The 22,140-nt window shown below is 47.8% G+C and overlaps 1 protein-coding gene across 2 annotated transcripts in view; it reads right to left on the bottom strand.

Moving 5' to 3' along the window:
• Positions 1-203: 203 nt before the first annotated feature.
• CDH2 (cadherin 2) overlaps positions 204-22,140 on the bottom strand; it is a 166,459-nt gene continuing 144,522 nt past the window's right edge. For both annotated transcript variants that reach the window (XM_064170818.1, XM_064170819.1), the window contains exons 15-16: positions 14,605-14,769; positions 204-1,524 (exon numbers count right to left, since the gene is read on the bottom strand). In XM_064170818.1, coding sequence (XP_064026888.1) covers positions 1,318-1,524; positions 14,605-14,769 — 372 coding nt within the window. In that variant the 3' untranslated portion in view covers positions 204-1,317. The remainder of the gene's footprint in view (positions 1,525-14,604; positions 14,770-22,140) is intronic.

The following is a 22,140-nucleotide window of genomic DNA, read 5'->3' on the forward strand; positions in this document are numbered from 1 at the left end:
CCAAACCAAAATAAAACCGAACAAAATAAAGCAGAACAAAATAAACCAGAACAAAATAATCCAGAACAAAATAAACCAAACCAAACCAAAACCACCACCACCAAAAAAAATTAATTAAAATAATGAAACAAAAAATCAACCCAAAAAAAAATCATACTGAGTTACTCTACCTACAGCTCAACAACTGAATCAATGTCACTCGGTTTGCAACCTGTTTGGTAAATACTTTATCCATAACAAAAGATATAAACATGCAAAAAACCTGAATCCATAGCCCAAAGAATACATACACGTGTTCTGAAGTTGCTGCACTTCTCCACAGACTATGCCAATAAAACAATTATGTACACATACCATTATTTTTTTTTGGTGGGGTTTGTTTTGTTTTGTGGGGTTTGTTTTGTTTTTACAGTGAAGTGAGGGGGGGGGGGGGGGAGGGAAATGTAGTAGAAATTAAAAGGAGAAATCAAAAACCCAAAGTGTTGATGGATGAAGACCAAAAAGTCCTGGCCAAAAAATAAAACATAGGGCAAAATAAATGCAATAAACGGACAGGAAGAATAAAGGAACAAGCAAAGAAATCAATCAGTCCTGCTCCAAACTGGTGGTATGAAAACTCCCTTTATTTGCAACCAGCTGCATTGAAGTTTTTAGTGGGGGAAAAAAGAAAAGTAAACCCAAACCAACAAACCAACAAAAAACAAATCCCCTAACATCTAAAACTAGAAGTAATGTACATCGTTTCACCTCATGGCCCTTCTCTCCCAGGTAATAAAATTGCTCCATGAGGCTTTTTTTTTTTTTCTCTTTTTTTTTGTGTGGTTTTTTTGTTGTTTCTTTCTTTTTTTCCTATCTCTTTCCATCTCCTCCTGTTGATAAAAGCAAGGCGATGTAACAAAAGCACGTTGAAGCAGATTGTGTTTCACCTGGCTCCTCCCCGACACCCCCAACATATCTTGTCTCTTTTTTTTCCTCCTGTTTGAATGCATCATCTCAGAAATCAGTACCATTAAAGCCTTAAACATAAAACTAATTCCCATCTGAAAAAGGTACAAAAAGGCACATAAAATCCCAGTGCTTCTGTACTGTAAAATTCAAGTGTAACTGAGCTCAACATTTTCGTTTCGTTTTCCAAACAGCATTGGATCACTGATATTCCACGGAGCCCAAATTGGGTTTGCAGCCTAAGCCAAAGCCTTCAGCAAGCACTTGTGCTAGTAGACTACAAAGTTAAAGCCTAGCTTCTGGTATGCTTTTTTTTGGGGAATATCAGTTGAAATGTTTGTACTTGTCCATAAACAAAGTTCGCTTCCAAGTTCAGTCGTCGCCTCCGCCGTACATGTCGGCCAGTTTCTTGAAACGTGGGCCCCAGTCATTTAGGTAGTCATAGTCTTGCTCACCACCACTACTTGAGGAGTTAAGGGAGCTCAAGGAGCCAGCAGTGGAGCCACTTCCTTCATAGTCAAAGACTAAGAGGGAGTCATATGGTGGGGCTGTAGGGTCGTTGTCGGCCGCTTTAAGTCCCTGCAAGAAGGAGAGAGAGAAGAAAAGTTCAAGGGCTGGAGAGTTGAAAGGGTGAGGTATTGAGGTATTGAGACATGTTTACCTTAGGTGTAATATGGCACTTGGTGCCATGGTCTAGCCTTGGGCTCTGTGGTAAAGGGTTGGACTTGATGATCTATGAGGTCTCTTCCAACCTTGGTGATACTGTAATATTGGTGTGGAAGAGACTATTCCACTTAAGCCAGGGGACTGGTTTGGGGCAGTCAGGAACAGAGATTATGCTCTGACTGCCAGATCATGTTGGGCTGATATCTAAACTACTTGTGTTGGCTAGGATAAAAATAGGTCAATGAGGACATATGGTTAAAAGATCTAGGGTAGGGTGCCCCTGCCCAGGGCAGGGGGTTGGAACTAGATGATCCTTGTGGTCCCTTCCCACCCTGACTGATTCTATGATGCTATGACCATAGAAGAATGTTGGGGGTTGGAAGGGACCTACCTCCAGAGATGAGTGAGTCCAACCCTCCCCCTGTCAATGCAGGTTCACCTAGGATGGGTCACACAGGAATGCATCCAGGTGAGTTTTGAAAGTCTCCAGACTGGCAGTTCTGGGCTGCTCAGGAAGGTGGTAGAGTTACCACCCCTGGAGGTCTTTAAGAACAGGTGGGACATGGTACTTGGTGGCATGAGTTAGCTGCTGTGGTGGCGTTAGGTTATAGGCTGGACTTGATGATCTCAGAGATCTTTCCCAGCCTCAGTGACTCTGTAATTCTGTGATTCAGAGGAGGAGACTCCACAACCTCCCTGGGCAGCCTGTTCCAGTGTTTAAGAACCCTTCCAGTGGAGAAATTTCTCCTGATACCTAACCTAGACCTCCCCCGGAGCAACACGAGGCCATTCGCTCTCCTCCTATTATTTGTTACTGGGCAGATTCCCCCCACCTGTCTCCAACTGTGGAAACCAAGTTCCTGCTCTACTGCAAGCCAGTTCAAACGAGGACTCATGTGTCTGTAAACTCCAGCAAGCATTGAGTGCAATGCCTTTTGCAACAGCCACGTTTCCAGCAGCACAGCCCAGGAGTTCAGAATGCAGCTGCAAACACAGCTCTGACAAAACCTCTGGAGATCACCACAGCACCAGGACCAACACTGATGAATCACAGAGTCAACCAGGTTGGAAAAGACCTCTGAGATCATGGAGTCACCATATCACAGTATCATCAGGGTTGGAAGAGACCTCATAGATCATCAAGTCCAACCCTTTACCACAGAGCTCAAGGCCAGACCATGGCACCAAGTGCCACGTCCAGTCCTGCCTTGAACAGCTCCAGGGACGGCGACTCCACCACCTCCCCGGGCAGCCCATTCCAGTGTCCAATGACTCTCTCAGGGAAGAACTTTCTCCTCACCTCCAGCCTAAATCTCCCCTGGCACAGCCTGAGGCAGTGTCCTCTCGTTCTGGTGCTGGCCACCTGAGAGAAGAGAGCAACCTCCTCCTGGCCACAACCACCCCTCAGGTAGTTGTAGACAGCAATAAGGTCTCCCCTGAGCCTCCTCTTCTCCAGGCTAACCAATCCCAGCTCCCTCAGCCTCTCCTCGTAGGGCTGTGCTCAAGGCCTCTCCCCAGCCTCGTTGCCCTTCTCTGGACACGCTCAAGCATCTCAATGTCCCTCCTAAACTGGGGGGCCCAGAACTGGACACAGCACTCAAGGTGTGGTCTAAGCAGTGCAGAGTACAGGGGCAGAATGACCTCCCTGCTCCTGCTGGCCACACCATTCCTGATGCAGGCCAGGATGCCACTGGCTCTCTTGGCCACCTGGGCACACTGCTGGCTCATGTTCAGGTGGGTATCAATCAGTACCCCCAGATCCCTCTCTGTTTGGCTGCTCTCAGCCACTCCAACCCCAGCCTGTATCTCTGCATGGGGTTGTTGTGGCCAAAGTGCAGCACCCTGCACTTGGAGCTATTGAATCCCATCCCATTGGACTCTGCCCATCTGTGCAGGCGGTCAAGGTCCCGCTGCAGAGCCTTTCTGCCTTCCAACTCAGTCACATCTGCCCCCAGTCCAACCTATCATCCTTCTAATTAACTAAACCATGGCACTAAGTGCCTCAGCCAGCCTCCTCAAACACCTCCAGGGATGGGGGGCAGCTTCAGAGCCACCCAGCTCATGACCTGTGGCATGAGCAATATGAGACTGGTTAGACAGACAGATGGGGAAGGAGAAACAGGCATGATTGGAGAGATCCACTTCAGCAGCCATCTCACATGGCCAGTAGCATAGCCAGTGACACTGCTGGCCTGCGCTCCACCTGCCTGTGCCAAAAGCCACAGCCAGTCAGTGCTGCAAAATTCATGTACCTCTGCAGGCAGCTGTGGGGAAGGGAGACAATATTTAGCTTAACTCTTATGTGCCTGGCCATCACCACCCATCAGGTTGCACCTGCTCTTCAGAAAGCACACACACCGTGGATGGAATGGATGGAAGATGGAAGAGGGGAGCTCTAGACTGGAGATTTACAGTGAGGGTGATGAGATGCTGAACGAGGTTGCCCAGGGAGGCTGTGGATGCTCCCTCTTTGGAAGCGTTCAAGGCTAGGTTGGATGAGGTCTTCAGCAACCTGGTCTAGTGGGAGGTGTCCCTGCCCATGGTAGGGTGGTCAGAACTAGATGATCTTTAAGGTGCCTTCTTACCCAAAGCATTCTGTGATTTTATGACATAGAAGCTAAGAACAAGATTCTAACCATTTTTGGCTCCTCATTTCCAAGCACTCAAGTTAACAACACAGGAATATCAGATCTTCAGAAATTTGAGATGTCTACTCTCTAGGGTTTAACCCAAACTAAACCCAACATAAACACAGAGCCAGGAAATGTGTCCAATTTTGGGGTCCCCAGTTCAGGAGAGACAGAGACCTGCTGGAAAGAGTCCAGCAGAGAGCCACGAGGATGAGTGGGGGACTTGAGCATCTCCCCTGTGGAGAGGGACTGGGAGCCCTGGGGCTGGTTAGGCTGGAGAAGACTGAGAGGAGATCTCATCCATGTACACCAATATCTGAGGGGTGGGTGTCAAGTGGCTGGGGGCAGGTTCTTGTCTTACTGCTGCTCAGCATTAAAAAGGAGCAACAGCTACAGACTGGAACAGAGAAGATTCCACCTCAAGATGAGGAGAAACCTCTTTACAGTGAGGGTGACAGAACCCTGGAGCAGGCTGCCCAGAGAGGTTGTGGAGTCTCCTCTGGAGACTTTCCAAACCTGCCTGGATGCCTTCCTGTGTGAACTACTCTGAGTGATGCTGCTTGGCAGGGGGGATTGGACTGGATGATCTCTGGAGGTCCCTTCCAACCTCTAAGGTTCTGTGATTCTGTGAATAGTAGTGGGGGGAGGGTTGATAGGACCTCTGGAGATCATCTAATCCAACCTCCTTGGCAGGGTTCACCTAGCATGGGGAAAGCAGGGAAAGAACCACACTGCTCAGAGAGAAAATCTCTTCTCTCTTTGCTAACCACCAAGTTGAATTTTAGGACGTTGAGACAATTGCTGTGCTTGTCCTGGGCAGATTTACAAGGAGAACACAAAAAGGCTGAAGCCTGAAGTTAAAAAGCCCTCTTGTGTTTTGGATTTTTCAGGCTCACAGTTCCCTCCCCATGGGATTAGCCATGCTTTTCCAAGATCTTCCACTTTAAGCAGGATCTACTCTGGCAGCCACTGACAAGGGATAATAAATCTTCTGGAATTCTATAAGGGTGAGATAAGATTTTAAATGGCTCAGTGTTAATTTTAACCAGGGCTGTTTGGGCTGGCTTCATTTTTATGTTTATTCCCCTAAAGAATGGCTTTATTATACTCACTGATGTTAAGGATTGAGTGTGCCTGCTCCAGTGTATTTAACACACCCTGTTTGCAGGGAAGCATGGTTTGTTCTCGACTGTGCTTAGTCTAATCGTGACAGAATGGAAATGGGAGTTGGTTTTTCTTCCAGAAATACATACAGAAGCAAATCCATTCATTGCTGCTTGTGGCACTGATAAGGTAGAAGAGAACCCTGGTTCTTGATTGCCAAAGCAAGGAGGACCTGGGGGTATCTGGTGATGGAAAACTCAACAGTAATTGTAGAATCAGGGTTGGAAGGGACCACAAGGATCAGCCAGTTCCAATCCCCCTGCTATGGGCAAGGACACCTCACACTAGATCAGGCTGCTCAGAGCCTCATCCAGCCTGGCCTTAAACACCTTCAGGGATGAAGCTTCCACCACCTCCCTGGGCAATCTGTTCCAGGGACTCACCACCCTCATGCTGAAGAACTTCTTTCTAACACCCAGTCTGAATCTATCCATTTTTAGCTTTGTTCCACTCCCCCCCAGTCCTATCACTCCCTGACACCCTAAGAAGTCCCTCCCCAGCTTTCTTGTAGCCCCCTTAAGATACTGAAAAGGTTACAGTAAGGTCACCTCAGAACCTTCTCCTCCCCAGACTGAACAGCCTCATCTCCCTCAGTCTGTCCTCACAGCAGAGCAGCTCCAGCCCTCTGATCATCCTCGTGGCCCTTCTCTGGTCACCTTCCAGCACATCCATAGCTGTCTTGTAACAGGGGCTCCTGAACAGGATGCAGTGCTCCAGGTGGGGTCTCACCAGTGCAGAGCAGAGGGGGAAGACCAATTCCCTTGCCCTGAGCTGGCAATGCAAACTTGCAGCCCAGAAGGCAGAAGTGTCCTGGGCTCCATCAAAAGCAGTGTGCCCAGCAGGATGAGGGAGGGGATTCTGCCCCTCTGCTCTCCTCTAGTGTGACCCCACCTGCACTACTGCATCGAGTTCTGGGGCCCCAACACAAAAAGGACATGACCTGCTGGAGCAGGACCAGAGGAGGTCACGAAGGTGATGAGGGGGCTGGAGAAACCTCCCCTATGGGTCGTTCAGCCTGGAGAAGAGAAGGCTCTGGGGAGACTTAAAGAGGGGTACAAGAAAGCTGGGAAAGGAGTTTTTACAAAGGCCTGTAGTGACAGGATGAGAGGGAATAAACTGAAACTTGATGAGGGCAGATTTAGACTGGAGATTAGGAAGAAATTCTTTCCAGTGAGGCTGGTGAGACACCAGAACAGGTTGCTCAGGGAGGTTGTGGCTGTCCCCTCCCTAGAGGTGTTCAAGGCTACAGGCAGGAGGCTCAGAACTAGATAATCTTTAAGGTCCCTTCCAAGCCAAACCATCCCACCAATCCATCTAAGATAATTCAGAAGCATGCAAAAGGTACCCAAAAGAGTTCTGCCAGTCAGTGGTGGAAAGGCCCAGCATATGCACCAAATAATGACCTCTAACCAAGAGCACAGACTGGGCTGAAAGCAAAGGTTTCATGTCAAGCAGGTTATTAATAGCCTGCATCAGAAGCATAATTGTGAATTATCTGATCAGAATAACTGGTGCTGCTTGTTATCTTCCTCTTTGGAGTCTTCCATCCTGACAGCCATAAGGAGGACAAAAGAGCTGAGAATTGGAAAAGGCAAATAACAAGCTTTGGAAGACTTCCCCTTCTCCAGTTTCAAAGCTGCAAACAGTTCTGAGGCTCAATTTCTCAGCTCGACTTCTGCTGCTGAGGCAGAAATGTAACTTTTCTTCTTAGGCAGCAAGTGGCCTTGTGGTATTTACACCTTCCCTTAAGCCTGCCTGGGGTGACAGACAGCCCTGCCTTCTGAACACAGGTGACAAGGAAGGAGAAGAAATGCCACTTGAGCTTAAGGAGTGCTGAGCTATGAATCCCAGGTATCAGCGTGTGAAAGTCATGCTGAAAGCCAGCTCGCAGAAGATGTCATTTCCCTGCAGTCCTGCCCAGTAACAGTCAATCAGGGGACATTAATTTATTGAAAATCAGTGAAGAAAACCTTTTCCCACCTGGCTGCAGCAGCTCTGCTGCCTAGCAGCCAGCCACAGCAAGAAGGCAGGCAGGCTCCCTCTGTCCCCTGTGCCAAGGGGAAAAGGCAGATATTCTTCTCTGCAATTTGCTGCTGCTGCCACGACAGCACTTGAAAAGAAAACTGGTTCTGAGCTACTGACTTGTAAGGTAGCATCTCACTAACAAAGTCAGTGTCTGAAAGGTGCTTGCTGTGTGAAGCCAGCTCCTTCAGAGGACACAGCCACCGGCCACAGTGCAGAGGTGTCGATCCAACCGCTCAGCCCAAGTTACTCTGACATCTGCAGCTGCCTTCTGCTTAACAATTCCCAGGCTGCAGTATAATGACTGAACTTGGTCTCTAAACCCTTCAAATGGCAAGCAAGAGCCCTGCTCCATTTGTGTGGCAAGCTGCATGCTAAAGAAACACAACAACAAAACCCCTCACTTTCCTTCTGCTAAGCACAGCCCCTGAACCTACCCAGTGCACTGCTCCACTTGCTGCTGGGTTCTACAGCACCTCCAAAGCTGGAATGACTGGATGCCAGCTTGGCAGTGAAACTGGCTTATGAAGCTCCTTCTGGTTCCAGCATTGCCACCTTCTTGGCTTCTTGTGCCATCCCTTTCAGTGGGTGGTACCACAACCTGCTGCACTGGCACAGCTGAAAAGGCAACAAATGGCTGCCAAGATCTGCTTCTACTGATCTTGCTGCCATGGCATTGTCAACCACCTCTGAGGAGATCTCTCAGGTCTTCCCAGATGTGTCCAAGAATCTCAGAGTGGCAGAGCTGTTATTTGGTTTACAGTTCCTTGATCTGAAAGCCCAAAGTTTTCACTAGACAGAGAAGCTTGTTCAACAAGAGAACTGCTGGGGCCCATAGCTGGGACCAGGGGATCCTGCTGTAAGGCAGTGACACAAGTCTCATTTCCTTGCTTTTGCTACACCACCAGGACACAACAAGCAGCCAGTGAAGAGCCATGGCAACGTGAAGCTCAGCTAAGACCCAAGCCAAACTGAGCAGCAATCTCACTTTCCCCCTCTTCCTCTTCAGTATCTGTCATGGCAACTGTCACAAATCAGGAGATAAAGGAGCAGAAGAGGAGAAAGGACAACAGCTTGAGTGAGGCACCTTGTCACATGGGATGAGAGGGATGGCTTTGAGCTGGAAGAGGGCAGATTGAGACTGGAGATTAGGAATTCTTTCCAGTGAGGGTGGTCACAGGCTCACAGGATGTCAGGGGTTGGAAAGGAGCCAGAGGGATCATCGAGTCCAACCCCCCTGCCACAGCAGGACCACACAATCTAGCTCAGGTCACACAGGAACACATCCAGACAGGTCTTGAAAGGTTCCATGGAAGGACACTCCACAACCTCTCTGAGCAGCCTGTGCCAGGGCTCTGGGACCCTTACACTCAAGAAGTTCCCCCTTGTGTTGAGCTGGAACCTCCTGTGCTGCAGCTTCCATCCATTGCTGCTTGTCCTACCCCAGGGAGCAGTGAGCAGAGCCTGTCCCTCCCCCCTTCACCCCCAGCCCTCAGATATTTAGAAACATTTATTAAATCCCCTCTCAAGTCGTCTCTTCTGCAGACTGAGCAGCCCCAGGTGCCTCAGCCTCTCCTCATCAGGGAGTGCTCCAGTCTCATCATCCTCATAGCCCTCCGATGGATCTTCTCCAGCAGATCCCTGTCCCTCTTCAACTGGGGAGCCCAAAACAGAACACAGTGGTGAGACACTGGCACAGGCTGCCCAGGGAGCTTGTGGATGCTCCCTCCCTGGAGATGTTCAAGGCCAGGCTGGATGAGGCCTTGAGCAATATGGTCTAGTGGGAGGTGTCCCTGGACATGGCAGGGGAGTTGGAACTGGATGATCTTTAAGGTCCTTTCCAACCCAAAGCATTCTGTGACTCTATGAGGAACAGTAACCTCCAGTCACATTGCCCTTAGCACACACAGCATTCCCAACTTGGCTCAAATGGAGGGAATGCAAACCCCTGAAACTCCTGACCTAACATGAAACACTACAGAATCTCATGCTTTTATGTTCATTAGTCCTACTACTTAATCAGATTCTGCATACTTCTGATGAGAAGCAAGGGATGGAGAGAGCCCTGCAGGGAAATAAGACAAGACTGCTTATATCTGGAACCATCTTTGAGTTGATAAGAAGAAACAGAAAACTCTGAGGGACTCTGTTCTGGTTGGAGGCACACTGCAACCACAAACCTTTACTGGCAATGAAGTGAAGGTCACAGAATCATAGAATCAACCAGATTGGAAGAGACCTCCAAGCTCCAACCTAGCACCCAGCCCTGGCCAATCAACCAGACCATGGCACTAAGTGCCCCAGCCAGGCTTGGTTTCAACACCTCCAGCCATGGGCATTCCACCACCTCCCTGGGCGGCCTGTTCCAATGCCAATCACTCTCTCTGACAACAACTTCCTCCTAACATCCAGCCTAGACCTGCCCTGGCACAACTAAAGACTGTGCCCCCTTGTTCTGTTGCTGGTTGCCTGGCAGCAGAGCCCAACCCCACCTGGCTACAGCCTCCCTTCAGGTAGCTGTAGACAGCAATGAGGTCACCCCTGAGCACCCTCTTCTCCAGGCTAACAACCCCCAGCCCTTCACATCCTCATGGGATGAGACCTTTAGTGTGCAATTTAACTTTAGTTTACCCCAGGCTATGTCCTCTATTGGTCAGAACCATATCCTTCACCTCAAACACTCCACCACAACACAGTTTGCTTTAGATTTGTAGGGACAGCAGAGGTGGCTCTTGAAAACACAATGAACCAAACTACTCCAAGCAGGCCTGATGCACACTGTCCTGCAGAGCCTGACTATTCCAAGTGTTGATTATGCTCCACACTCTGCAGGTTGTGCTTTAAAAGGCTCAAAATGAACCCCAAGGTCTACAGAGGATTCTTTCTAACACATGACTTATTTTATTGACTTGTCTGCACACTGGACTGGAAGAAAAGGAGGTTATTCCTTTCCTCCCCTTAAATAACTGATTCATCTACCCACTGAAAGAGACAAACCAAGAAAGTCCCTGAGGTCATTTAGCTTATGCCTGCAAAACATAATTTGATTATCAGGCACCTCTGGAACCTACTTCAGAGTTTTCATAGCTCTCTTATGCCTTATCTTAACTTCCTAAGTGGTATAAAAGTATTTAGCAAGTCTTCATCATCCTTTAACTTGGTTTTCAACTGAGAAGTCATTAGAAGACTACAAAGTACCCACATTAATATGATTAAGTTGATTTGATGCACAGGGAAACAGAAAACAAGACACCAGAAGAAACAGCTAACTGCCAAAAGGAAACAAAAGTGACCCACAAGGTACTTTTCTTCTAGAATGGCTCTGTAACAAAGGTAAGAAAGAAAACCCACCCCACACTAGCTTAGCAGGGGCAGCTAAGCCCTCCAGCATCTGCAATCAATGCTCTGTAGTCCTTTGTTGTCAAAAGTTGGGAGTAATTCAGAGGCTCATCCAAACAATGCTGGCTGTGTGTCTGAGGTGCTGGTGAGCATTCAATAGACTAAATTAATTCCTGCACATGAGCCAGCATCCCAAAGGATCATGCTGATCAGCATCTCTGGGAATAGGGCCAAGTCCTCCAGAAGACCAGGCTCATCTCCAAAAGTGTTGCAGCTTTTCAGAGCAGTGGAAGCAATATAGACTTTGCTGCTGAGGTACTGCAGCTCCCCCTGCTCAGCTGGGCACTGGGCTGGTTTCACAGGCAGCTTGGGTCAGAGCTCCCCTGGGGAGAAGTGACACCAGGTAACTGTAGAATGGGTTTGGTTGGAGTCACAGAATCACAAAAGACTTCCAAGATCATGAAGTTCAACTGGCAACCTCATGCCACCATGGCCACTAAACCATGGCCCAAAGTGCCATGGCCACACGTTTCTTGAACACCTCCATGGATGGTGACTGCAGCACCTCCCTGGGCAGCCTGTTCCAATGCCTCACCACTCTTGCAGCAAAGACTTTTCCCCTAATATTCAACCTAAACCTCCTTGGCACAATTTCAGGCCTGATACTAGGAGAAGAGCCCAACCCCACCTGCTCCAAGCTCCTTTCAGGGAGCTGCAGAGCAATGAGGTCTCCCCTCAGCCTCCTCTTCTGCAGACTGAGCACCCCCAGTTCCCTCAGCTGCTCCTCACCAGACCTCTTCTCCAGACCCTTCACCAGCTTTGTTGCCCTTCTCTGGACATGCTCCAGCAGCTCACACATTTCTTGAGCACCTCCAGGGACGGAGACTTCACCACCTCCCTGGGCAGCCTGTTCCAGCCCCTGACCACCACTCTTGCAGCAAAGAAATCTTTCCTCATCTTCAAACCAAACCTCCCCTGGTGCAACTTGAGGCCATTTCCTCTCATTCTATCACCTGATATTAGGTGATAGATACTAGGTGACAAATACTAGACAGACACTAGGTGGATGAGACCAACCTAACTTGACTCCAACCTCCCTTCAGGGAGCTGTAGAGAGCAATGAGGTCTTCTCTCAACCTCCTCTTGTTCAGACTAAACATCCCCAGCTCCCTTAGCTGCTCCTCCTGGCCCAATCCTGACCCCAGTGTTTGAGCTGCAACCTCAAATGTTGAAGCTGGATGCAGACCAATCTGAACCTTGCCCTTTCTTTGCTACCTTATTTTCAACAGTTCAGCAGATCTTCTGTGTGAACTCCTCCAAGAAACATCTGGTGTGGGTTTTACCCAAGATATTTCCATCACTTACTCCAAGCAAAACTAACAGCAACTTCCCAATTTGTTTGGGTAGAATCTTGCCAGGTGGGATTCTCTGAAGGGAGTGTGAAAAAAGTCTGTACAGCCTGAGGATTTATGCTCTGGACATTGATAATTTGGAAATACAGCTGCACTTGTGAGCATCACTGTGGAACAGTGGTGTGGGGCTGTGGGTTTTTTTAGGATCATATTTGCCATGGGAAATGCTAACATCAGGCCCAGAGAGCTGGTGGAGTTTCCATCTCTGGAGTCATTCAAAATCTACCTGGACACCATCTTGTGCAACCTGCTCTGGGTGAACTTACTCTGAAGTCATCCTGATCTTACTCTGAACCTGCTCTGATCCTGTGAAAAGAGTTGGACTGATTATCTCCAGAGGTCCCTTCCAACTCACATCAGTCTCATTCTGGAGGTCACAGGATGCCAGGGGTTGGAAGGGACACAAAGATATCATCAAGTCCAACCCCCTGCCAGAGCAGGACCACACAATCTCGCTCAGGTCACAGAGGAACACATCCAGACAGGCCTTGACAAGCTCCAGAGAAGGAGACTCCACAACCTCTCTGGGCAGCCTGTGCCAGGGCTTTGGGACCCTGACAGTCAAGAAGTTGCTCCTCATGTGAGGTGGAACTTCCTGCACTGTAGTTTATATCCATTGCCCTTGTCCTATCCCAGGGTGCAAATGAGCAGAGTTTGTCCTCTCCCTCTTAACCCCCAGCCCTCAGATATTTATAAATATTGATCAGATTCCTCTCTAAGTCTTTTCTTCACCAGATCAAACAGCTCCAGGTCCTTCAGCCTCTCCAGGCTCCAGCCCCTTAATCATCTTTGTAGCCTTCCTCTGGACTCTTTCAAGTAGAAATTAATTAATCTAATAAAGTGAGTGAGCAGTAAGAAAATGACCTTTTGCTTCTCTGGACCAGGATGTGAGCACACTGGGTTAAATCAAGACAGCATCTACTGTTTCTACAGCTCCAAGTGTCCACGTTGATGCTGTAACCTTCCAGAGCAATAAGCTGCTGAGGATGTGTTGCAGGAACATTTGCTAAGCCCTTTAAAAAATGTAGGGAGCACCTTGGCCCTCTTCTGGCTTTCCAGGAGACTCACTCTCATCCCCTGCCTTGGCTTTGTAAGAGCTGCTTTGGGGACAAGAATAAAGAGGGTGTTGAGGATCACTGAACTGCCTGCCAGGTGGGAAATGTCTGCTAACAGCTGTGTGAGAACGGGATGGGAAACTTTGACCTCCACTTGTTTGGAAGAAGATGAGGAGGCACAAGGAAGTGTGCATGCTGCCTTGGCCAACAGAATGAGCCTTTTGCTGTCCCCCACCTCCACTATTATCCAAAAGCCAATTATAGCAGCAATATTTAGGAGCACAAGGCATGCAAAAATCCTCTTTCAGACACCTCTCCCTAACACAGCTCTTCCCCAAACCTGAAGTCTCCTAAAGCACAATGGCTTAGAAGACTGTTTGCATGTTTCCTGGTAGCCATCTCCCTACAGCTTTATTGCTGCACACTATAAAAGCAGCAAAGCCAAATGGTCTGCAGCTTACTAACAGAGTAGACTTCAGCTTATTTGCCTGACTTCCTGAAGCAAACAAGAACAAACATATTTGCAGCACAAATAATCTGCAGTACTTGTCCAGCTCTAATTGGCAAGGAAAATGTGAGGAAATAAGAGAAAATAATCAGCTGCTACTATTCATCTAGAGAACACAGCTTACTTTTAAGCAGTTCATTTGGAGTTGGTGTTTTTCAGCACAAGAAAACACCTTCTAGCTGAAGTTCCAATGATTTAGGACTGATCAATGATGGAAATAATGAAAAGAATGTTTTGTAGGAGCCCTTCTTTCAGAACTGTGAGTAATCTGCTGCAGCCTGACTCTTACTTACATTTATCTTCATTAGACTGAAAAAATCACAGGTAATGTAAAAGCTTTCAAAGCACCATGACGAGCATTAAAAGAACTTAGAGAACACTTAATTCAGCTGCCCTGCTCACTAATCACATTGGATGGAATCTTTCTGGTCTTCCTGAAGGTATTGAATTTCCACTATTATCTGGATTCAAAAGGTAGTGTCTGAGGAAAACGAAAATGAACTTCTTCCATTATTAAATTACAGTGAATTAATGAATGAATGTAGGCTAAACCATAATTTTGCTACTCTATTTATTACTTAGAACCCATAGAATCATCCTGCTTGGAGATCCTGTGGTTGCAGCTGATAACATATTATGAATGTAATTAATACAAACATCCAGAAGTTAATTGATCTATTTTCCCTTTCTGTTTGAAGGAGTTAATTAAATCTGTCTGCACTCTTAAAGAGGATATTTACTTCTATCTGGCAAGGCAATTTTAATTGTCTCAGTAAGTTTCTCAAAGTTATTATGTTCAAACATAACAGAGCACAATTAACAGAAGGGATCAGATCACAGGAGGAAATTGTTTTCTCCTTTACCTCATTAATGAAGTCCCCAATGTCTCCAGGATGAGGAGCAGCTGATCTGACTGGATACTGAGGTTCTGCATGGATTGGCCTTTCATCAAGACGTCTGATTCCAACAGGTTTGATGGCATCTGGTTCCACGGTGTCAGGCTGCTGGAGCTGGCTCAAGTCATAATCCTGCAAAATAGGAGAGGAGGATGAGGATGTTAGGAGAATTTCAAGCAGGAACTGTCAGGGGGAAACGTGAGGAGGGAAAAAGGAGGAACCAAAATGCAAAGCATCATTCCAGGGTTGGAATCCTTCCTGAGAATAAGTCAGTAACCCTCATTTGCACACCAACTGGAAGTGATTTGATTTGTACTCCCTGAATCTACTGTTTTGACTCTGTTCCATCAGATTTGTAGAGCCTCTCCTGAGTTTTCCATTGAGAAGCAAGGATTTGAGAAGCACTATTAAGAGACTAAAACACTTTGCCTAGTAATGACGATTCACTGCATGCAGCAAAGATGCCAAAGCCAACTCTTATTTTCCTGCACAAATAAATAGCAGACATTTTCATTCTTGAGAAGGAGGCAAGCACACTGCTCTGCAGCATTTCATAATACCTTCAAAGAATGAATTTAAGACTCCTTGCTGATTTCATGTGGCTTCCATAATATGAAAGCCAAAGGGGGACAAAAAAGAAACCCCACGTCATAAGAAGTACAAAGCTCCTCAGATTTGGCCTTAATTCTGAGCACTTTCTAAAGATTACTGGTGGATCTGTTCATTAAGTACTTGATGCTGCAGTCTCCAACTCTGGCAGGCTGATGAAGCTAGCACAGTCCTGTGAATTCCAATCAGCAGGATGTATGGATAGAACCATTTTAATTAGATGAATGTCTATGCATTTGAGATAGGTGTGCCTGAATCCTGTGTGTACAGTGTGGTGCATTTCAGCATTGTCATTCACCTCACTGCTGTCATGTCTAGAAGGCAGCCATGCCCTAGGATGCCTTTCTGCAAGGCACTGGTAAAAATGCAGGACAAGGAACTGGGCTTAAAGGCTTAAACTAAAGCCATTCAGTAACTACCAGTGGACTGGGGCTTATGCCAGCTCTAGTGAATGCCAGATACCCTGCCCCACAAATAATCCAAGCACTTGAGGGGCATCCTAAATAAGCTCCTTTATCATTAGTCTCTGTTTTCAAACAGTGTTCTGGTAAAAATCTTATTTGTAATAATCTCAACTTGCTGGAAGCTGTGCAGAGGACTCCATCTGCACTGGTCTCTAACTGGCTCTTAAAGGAAGCAATTCAAGCATTTACTTCTGCTGTCACCTCATGGGATGCAGCTCCTTTTGGGGAGTATTACCTACTGTGACCCCCAAAGTAGACATTTCAACAGGAGGAGAGGTCTGTTGGCAGCAGTGAGGGTGGTTTGCTAGGGGAACTGTAACTGACTATCAAATCCACTGCACTGCCTAATGTGCTCCTCGAGTCCTTAGCTGGCTGCACACAAATATATAGCCAAAAAAAGGTGGAACAGCTCCACTGAGATCTGAGAATGCAGTTTCATATGCTTTAATTAGATTACAAGCTCCTTGGGGCAGAGCTTTAGCTTCTACCTTTAGGTTCTCCATGTAGCAAATAGAGTAAGAAGTGATCTCCACGCAGTGGTATGAACTAGAGAACAGAACTTTCTATCCTTTACTGCTTGAGAGGATACAGCAAAGGCCTACAAGGATGATTAGGGGACTGGAACATCTCTCTTATGAAGAAAGGCTGAGGGACTTAGGGGGTTTAGCCTGGAGAAGATTGAGGGAGGACCTCATCAATGCTTACCAATACAAGGGAGGGTGTCAGGAGGATGGGGCCAGGCTTTTTTCAGCAGTGTCCAGTGACAGGACAAGAGGTAACAGGCACAAATTTGAACACAGAAGAGTTCCATCTAAACATGAGGAGGAACTTGCTGTACAGCTGAACAGACAACAAAGACTGCCATTTGGCAAGGCAAGAGCAGTGCAGAATGTGTCCTTCCGTGGACTCCTGCTTTAGGTTTCTTTTCCAGGATAATTTATGACATTGCCTTCTATCAGAGGAAATTTATTTTGCAGGTCTATTAGTGCCTGGACAGGAAGAGCAGAGCCATTGTGCTTATTACCACAGGCTCTCAAATCTCTCCTATCATTAAAATCAATGCTAAGTGTCCATCAGTCAGGTAGGGCAAGTGATCCACCACCTCCCCAAACTGGCTAAGTGCCATCCAAACTGCAGCAGGCAATGACTCCAGCTGTTTCCACATTCTGTCTAGAGTCAACTCCACTCAATTACTGCAAAGGAAAGAAGGAAAAACGTTTTAAAAAGCCAAGGCTAAGCCTGGCAGAGAGAGATCTGGGGGTACTGCTCGACAGGCAACTAAACATGAGCCAGCAGTGTGCCCAGGTGGCCAAGAAGGCCAATGGCATCCTGGTCTGGATCAGGAATAGTGTGGCCAGCAGGACTAGGGAAGTCCTGCCCCTGTGCTGTACCCAGCACTGCTCAGGCCACACCTTGAGTGCTGTGTCCAGGTCTGGGCTCCTCCATTCAAGAGAGATGTTGAGGTGCTGGAAGGTGTCCAGAGAAGGGCAGCAAAGGTGGTGAGGGGGCCTGGAGCACAGCCCTGTGAGGAGAGGCTGAGGGAGCTGGGGGTGTGCAGCCTGGAGAAGGCTCAGAGCAGAGCTCATTGCTGTCTGCAGCTACCTGAAGGGAGGCTGTAGCCAGGTGGGGTTGGGCTCTGCTGCCAGGCAAGCAGCAACAGAACAAGGGGACACAGTCTCAAGCTGTGGCAGGGCAGGTCTAGGCTGGATGTTAGGAGGAAGTTGTTGTCAGAGAGAGTGATTGGCATTGGAATGGGCTGCCCAGGGAGGTGGTGGAGTCGTCGTCCCTGGAGGTGTTTAAGAGGAGGCTGGATGAGGCACTTAGTGCTGTGGTTTAGTTAATCAGAAAGGTTAGGTGACACTTTGGACTGGATGATCCTAGGAGTCTTTCCAACCTGGTTGGTTCTGGGATTCTGTGTCTAGGGCTGCTGAACTCCATCTCTTCACTCAACACCACATTCACAGCTAGAACATGGGAAAGCTTTTCATGTCTTACACCTAAAGCTCCCAAACAGACTTGGAGGTTCCTCTCCAGCAGAGTTAGTGAAGACAGCTAACCACTAAAGGGAAAGCTTTGCCACATCAGAAAGAAAACAAGATATGCTGGGACAGCCAGCTTGGAAACCTGGATCATTATTTGTACTCAATTTCAGGACAAGTCAACAATGTTTTGTCTTTACTCCAATCTTCAGCCATATAACCTGTTCATAATTAAAACCTGCTGTGGGACTAATGAGGAACAAGCTAAGGCCCTCCATTGGAAATGTACCTGAGCCAAGGTTGTGAGCATCTAATTCACGTGGCTGCCAATTTTTTGTCTGAGGTACTTCTGTGCTTATTTATGCTGTTCAGCCCTAACTCCAGCAAGGCAGAACACACACCTCAGCCTTTTCCTTCAGGGGGGGATTTAAGGAAATCCAAGCTGAGAGTCTGAGGTTTTCTCCTCAAACTTCTGAAGGAGCTTTAATTGACAATGAAAAGGAGATTCCAGCACAAGTTTTTCTCTGTTGGAAGGTTGCTAAAGTGTATTAGTTTGTTCCCATTTTGCATCTAGCAAAAATCCAAGCCTTTAGAAACCAGAGATCTAGACCAGGCTAACTGTACAGATCTACAGTCAGAGAACAGAAGCTTCTCATTCTATGACAGGGATCTAATGAAGCAAAGTGAATGATTCCATATAGTTCTCCTTCTGTATAAAGGGGTCTGGTATCACTCCATCAGACAACAGACCCTTGGTGTTCCCCAAGGATCACTGCTGAGCCCAGTCCTGCTCAATATCTTTACTGATGATCAGGACCAGAGGATTGAGTCCAGCAGCAGTAAGTTTGCAAATGACACCAAGCTAGGAGCAGATGTGGATATGCTGGAGGGTAGGAGAGCCCTGCAGAGGGACCCTGACAGGCTGGATGGGTGGGCAGAGGCCAATGGGATGAGACTGAACAAGGCCAAGTGCAGGGTTCTACACTTTGGCCACAACAACCCCAAGCAGTGATACAGGCTGGGGACAGAGTGGCTGAGAGCAGCCAGGCAGAGAGGGAGCTGGGGGTGCTGGTAGAGAGTAGCTGAAGCTGAGGCAGCAGTGCCCAGGTGGGCAGCAGAGCCAATGGCATCCTGGGCTGGCTCAGGAGCAGTGTGGGCAGCAGGACAAGGGAGGTTCTTCTGCCCCTGTGCTCAGCACTGCTCAGGCCACCCCTTGAATGCTGTGTCCAGTTCTGGGCTCCTCCATTCAAGAGAGATGTTGAGGTGCTGGAAGGTGTTGAGAGAAGGGCAGCAAAGGTGGTGAGGGGCCTGGAGCACAGCCCTGTGAGGAGAGGCTGAGGGAGCTGGGGGTGTGCAGCCTGCAGCAGAGGAGGCTCAGGGTAGAGCTCATTGCTGTTTACAACTACCCGAAGGGAGGCTGTAGCCAGGTGGGGTTGGGCTCTTCTGCCAGGCACCCAGCAACAGAACAAGGGGCACAGCCTCAGGTTGTGCCAGGGGAGGTCTAGGCTGGATGTTAGGAGGAAGTTCCTGGCAGAGAGAGTGATTGGCATTGGAATGGGCTGCCCAGGGAGGTGGTGGAGTTGCCATGCCTGGAGGTGTTGAAGCCAAGCCTGGCTGGGGCACTTAGTGCCATGGTCTGGTTGATTGGCCTGGGCTGGGTGCTAGGTTGGACTGGCTGAGCTTGGAGGTCTCTTCCAACCTGCTTGATTTTATGAACAGTTATCTTTCACCTGACTGGTGGTTCCAAGAGATGACAACCTTAATACTCCATCAATACAACTCTCTTGATATACCCACCAGCACTCCTGCCTCTGTGGTCTCCAGCACCACTGTTAAAACGCCCCTGACAGATGCACTTAAGTAGAAAAATAAAACATCTGCTTTTGGTTTGCTTTTAAGAAAGAAAATCAAGTCACAATATACTAAAAGGGCATTTTATAAGAAGCTGGATCTTATGAAATTGAGCAAATAGCCAAAGAACCTTTGTGAAACCTCACCAGCCCCCTCCAAGCCGACTGCAAACACTGACCTGGTTAGCTCCTCACTTAGTCCTACAGAGCTTTAGGCAAAGACTTGCACTGCTACTCTCACCTGGCATTCCTGAATGGTGAGATCCCAGTGAGACAGTGCTAAATGTCAAAAGAGCCATCTCACCAGACCAACCAGACCATGGCTCTAAGTACCTCATCCACTCTTTCCTTGAACACCTCTGGGACAGCAACTCCACCACCTCCCTGGGCAGCCCATTCCAATGGAGGGGTCCAAAGCCCCCAGAAGCACCTCTTAAAGCACATGTAGGAGGCAGTTGGAAGTGCATGCTGAGAATCTCCATTCTAACAGAACAAATATCCAGAAGAGAAGAAAAAGGCATTTTATATTCCCCAGCAATCACTGATTTCCAAAGAAAGAAGACAACGCAGCCTTCAACATTTCTTGCCTTAAACAACTTCCTCCTGAGCAAGGCAATGTTCATTTAACAGCACTGAAGCAATAATCCCTCACACAGCAGTCAGCAGTTATGGCAGCAGGAGAAAGGGTTTCTTTAAGTACCTTTGTGTTGGAAGCGACTTCCAAAGGTCATCTGGTCCAGCCCTGCTGCAGTCAGCAGAGACATCCTCCACTAGATCAGAGCTTTGCCAAGCCTGATCCTGAGTATCTCCAGGGATGGGGCCCCAACCACCTCCCTGGGTAACCTGTTGTAGTATTCCACCACCCTCATGGTGCAGAATTTGTTCCTAACATCCAATCTAAATTTGCTCTAGTTTGAAGCCATTGCCCTCATCCTGTCACTGCAAGCCTTTGAGAACAGTCCCCCTGCAGCCTTCTTGCAGCCCCCTTCGGGTCCTGGGATGCTGCTATTAGGTGTCCCCAGAGCCTTCTCTCCTCCAGGCTGAACACCCCCAGCTCCTTCAGCCTGTCCTTATAGCAGAAGTGTTCCAGCCCCTTGAGCATCTTCCTGGCCCTCCTCTGGACCTACTCCATCAGGTCCATGTCCTTTCAGTGTTGAGGGCTCCAGAGCTGGGCACAGTATTCCATGTGAGGACTCACCAGAGCAAAGCAGTGTGGCAGAATGCCCTCTCTTGACCTGTTGGTCCACACTTTTGATGCAGCCCAGGCTGCCACTGACCTTCTGGGCTGCAAGTGCCCATTGTTGGGGCCTGTCCCTCCTCTCATCCACCATCAGCCCCCAAGTCCTTTTCTGCAGGGCTGCTCTCAATCTCATCGTCTGCCAGCCTAGACTGATACCTAAGATTGCCCTAACCTAGGTGCAGGATCTTGCACTTTGCCTTACTGAGCCTCAAGAGGTCCTCTTCAGCCCACCTCTCCAGACTGCCCAGGTGCCTCTGGGTGGCATCCATCCCATCCTTCAGACTTACCAACCACACCACTCACCTTCCACCAGATTCTACACTCCCTGAAGATGGATAAAAACCCAACAAACAAAGGATAGGCTGAGGAACAGGAGTTTCTCAGAAGCTTCTGGTTTCAAAATAGCTTTTTTTCCCCTCCTGGATTAGCTGTTTCAGTTGTGCTTGCATTTTAGAAGACTTAATTTAAGATCTTGGCAAAAACTTCATACAGCAAACATTTTTTTTTACAGTAACTTGATCTGCTTTGGATGAATGCATCCTGGAACACTCTAAAGTAGAACTGCAAACAACAAAATGAAACCCAAGCTTACTAAAACTATGAATTGCTATGCATATAGAGGATTGACTTCTTTCCAGATAGGAAAAGTCTGAAAATATTGGAATATATTGCACCTAGATTGAGCTTTTCACTACAAAGTAGCAAGAGTCACATTACTTAGTACATCCAACTTGACTGCCACATTCTTTAACGATTTATGAGTCTGCTCTCTCAGAGCTCTCAGTATTACCATTTCCTGGCCTTGCATTACACTGTGCTATGTACAGAGCCACACAGAGTTAGGGATGCTATGTAGAAAGTCAGTATCACAGTATCATCAGGGTTGGAAGAGACCTCACAGATCATCTAGTCCAACCCTTTACCACAGAGCTCAAGGCTAGACCATGGCACCAAGTGCCACGTCCAACCTACATTTAGGGATGCTCTGTACAGAGTCACACACGTTTAGGGATGCTCTGTACAGAGCCACACACGTTTAGGGATGCTATGTACACAGTCACATACGTTTAAGGATGCTATGTACAGAGCCACACACGTTTAGGGATGCTCTGTACAGAGCCACACACGTTTAGGGATGCTATGTACACAGTCACATACATTTAGGGATGCTCTGTACAGAGCCACACACGTTTAGGGATGCTATGTACACAGTCACATACATTTAGGGATGCTCTGTACAGAGCCACACACGTTTAGGGATGCTATGTACACAGTCACATACATTTAGGGATGCTCTGTACAGAGCCACACACATTTAGGGATGCTCTGTACAGAGCCACACACGTTTAGGGATGCTCTGT

The sequence above is a fragment of the Pogoniulus pusillus genome, chromosome 34, assembly GCF_015220805.1.
Source record: "Pogoniulus pusillus isolate bPogPus1 chromosome 34, bPogPus1.pri, whole genome shotgun sequence".
NCBI classification, from domain to species: domain Eukaryota; kingdom Metazoa; phylum Chordata; class Aves; order Piciformes; family Lybiidae; genus Pogoniulus; species Pogoniulus pusillus.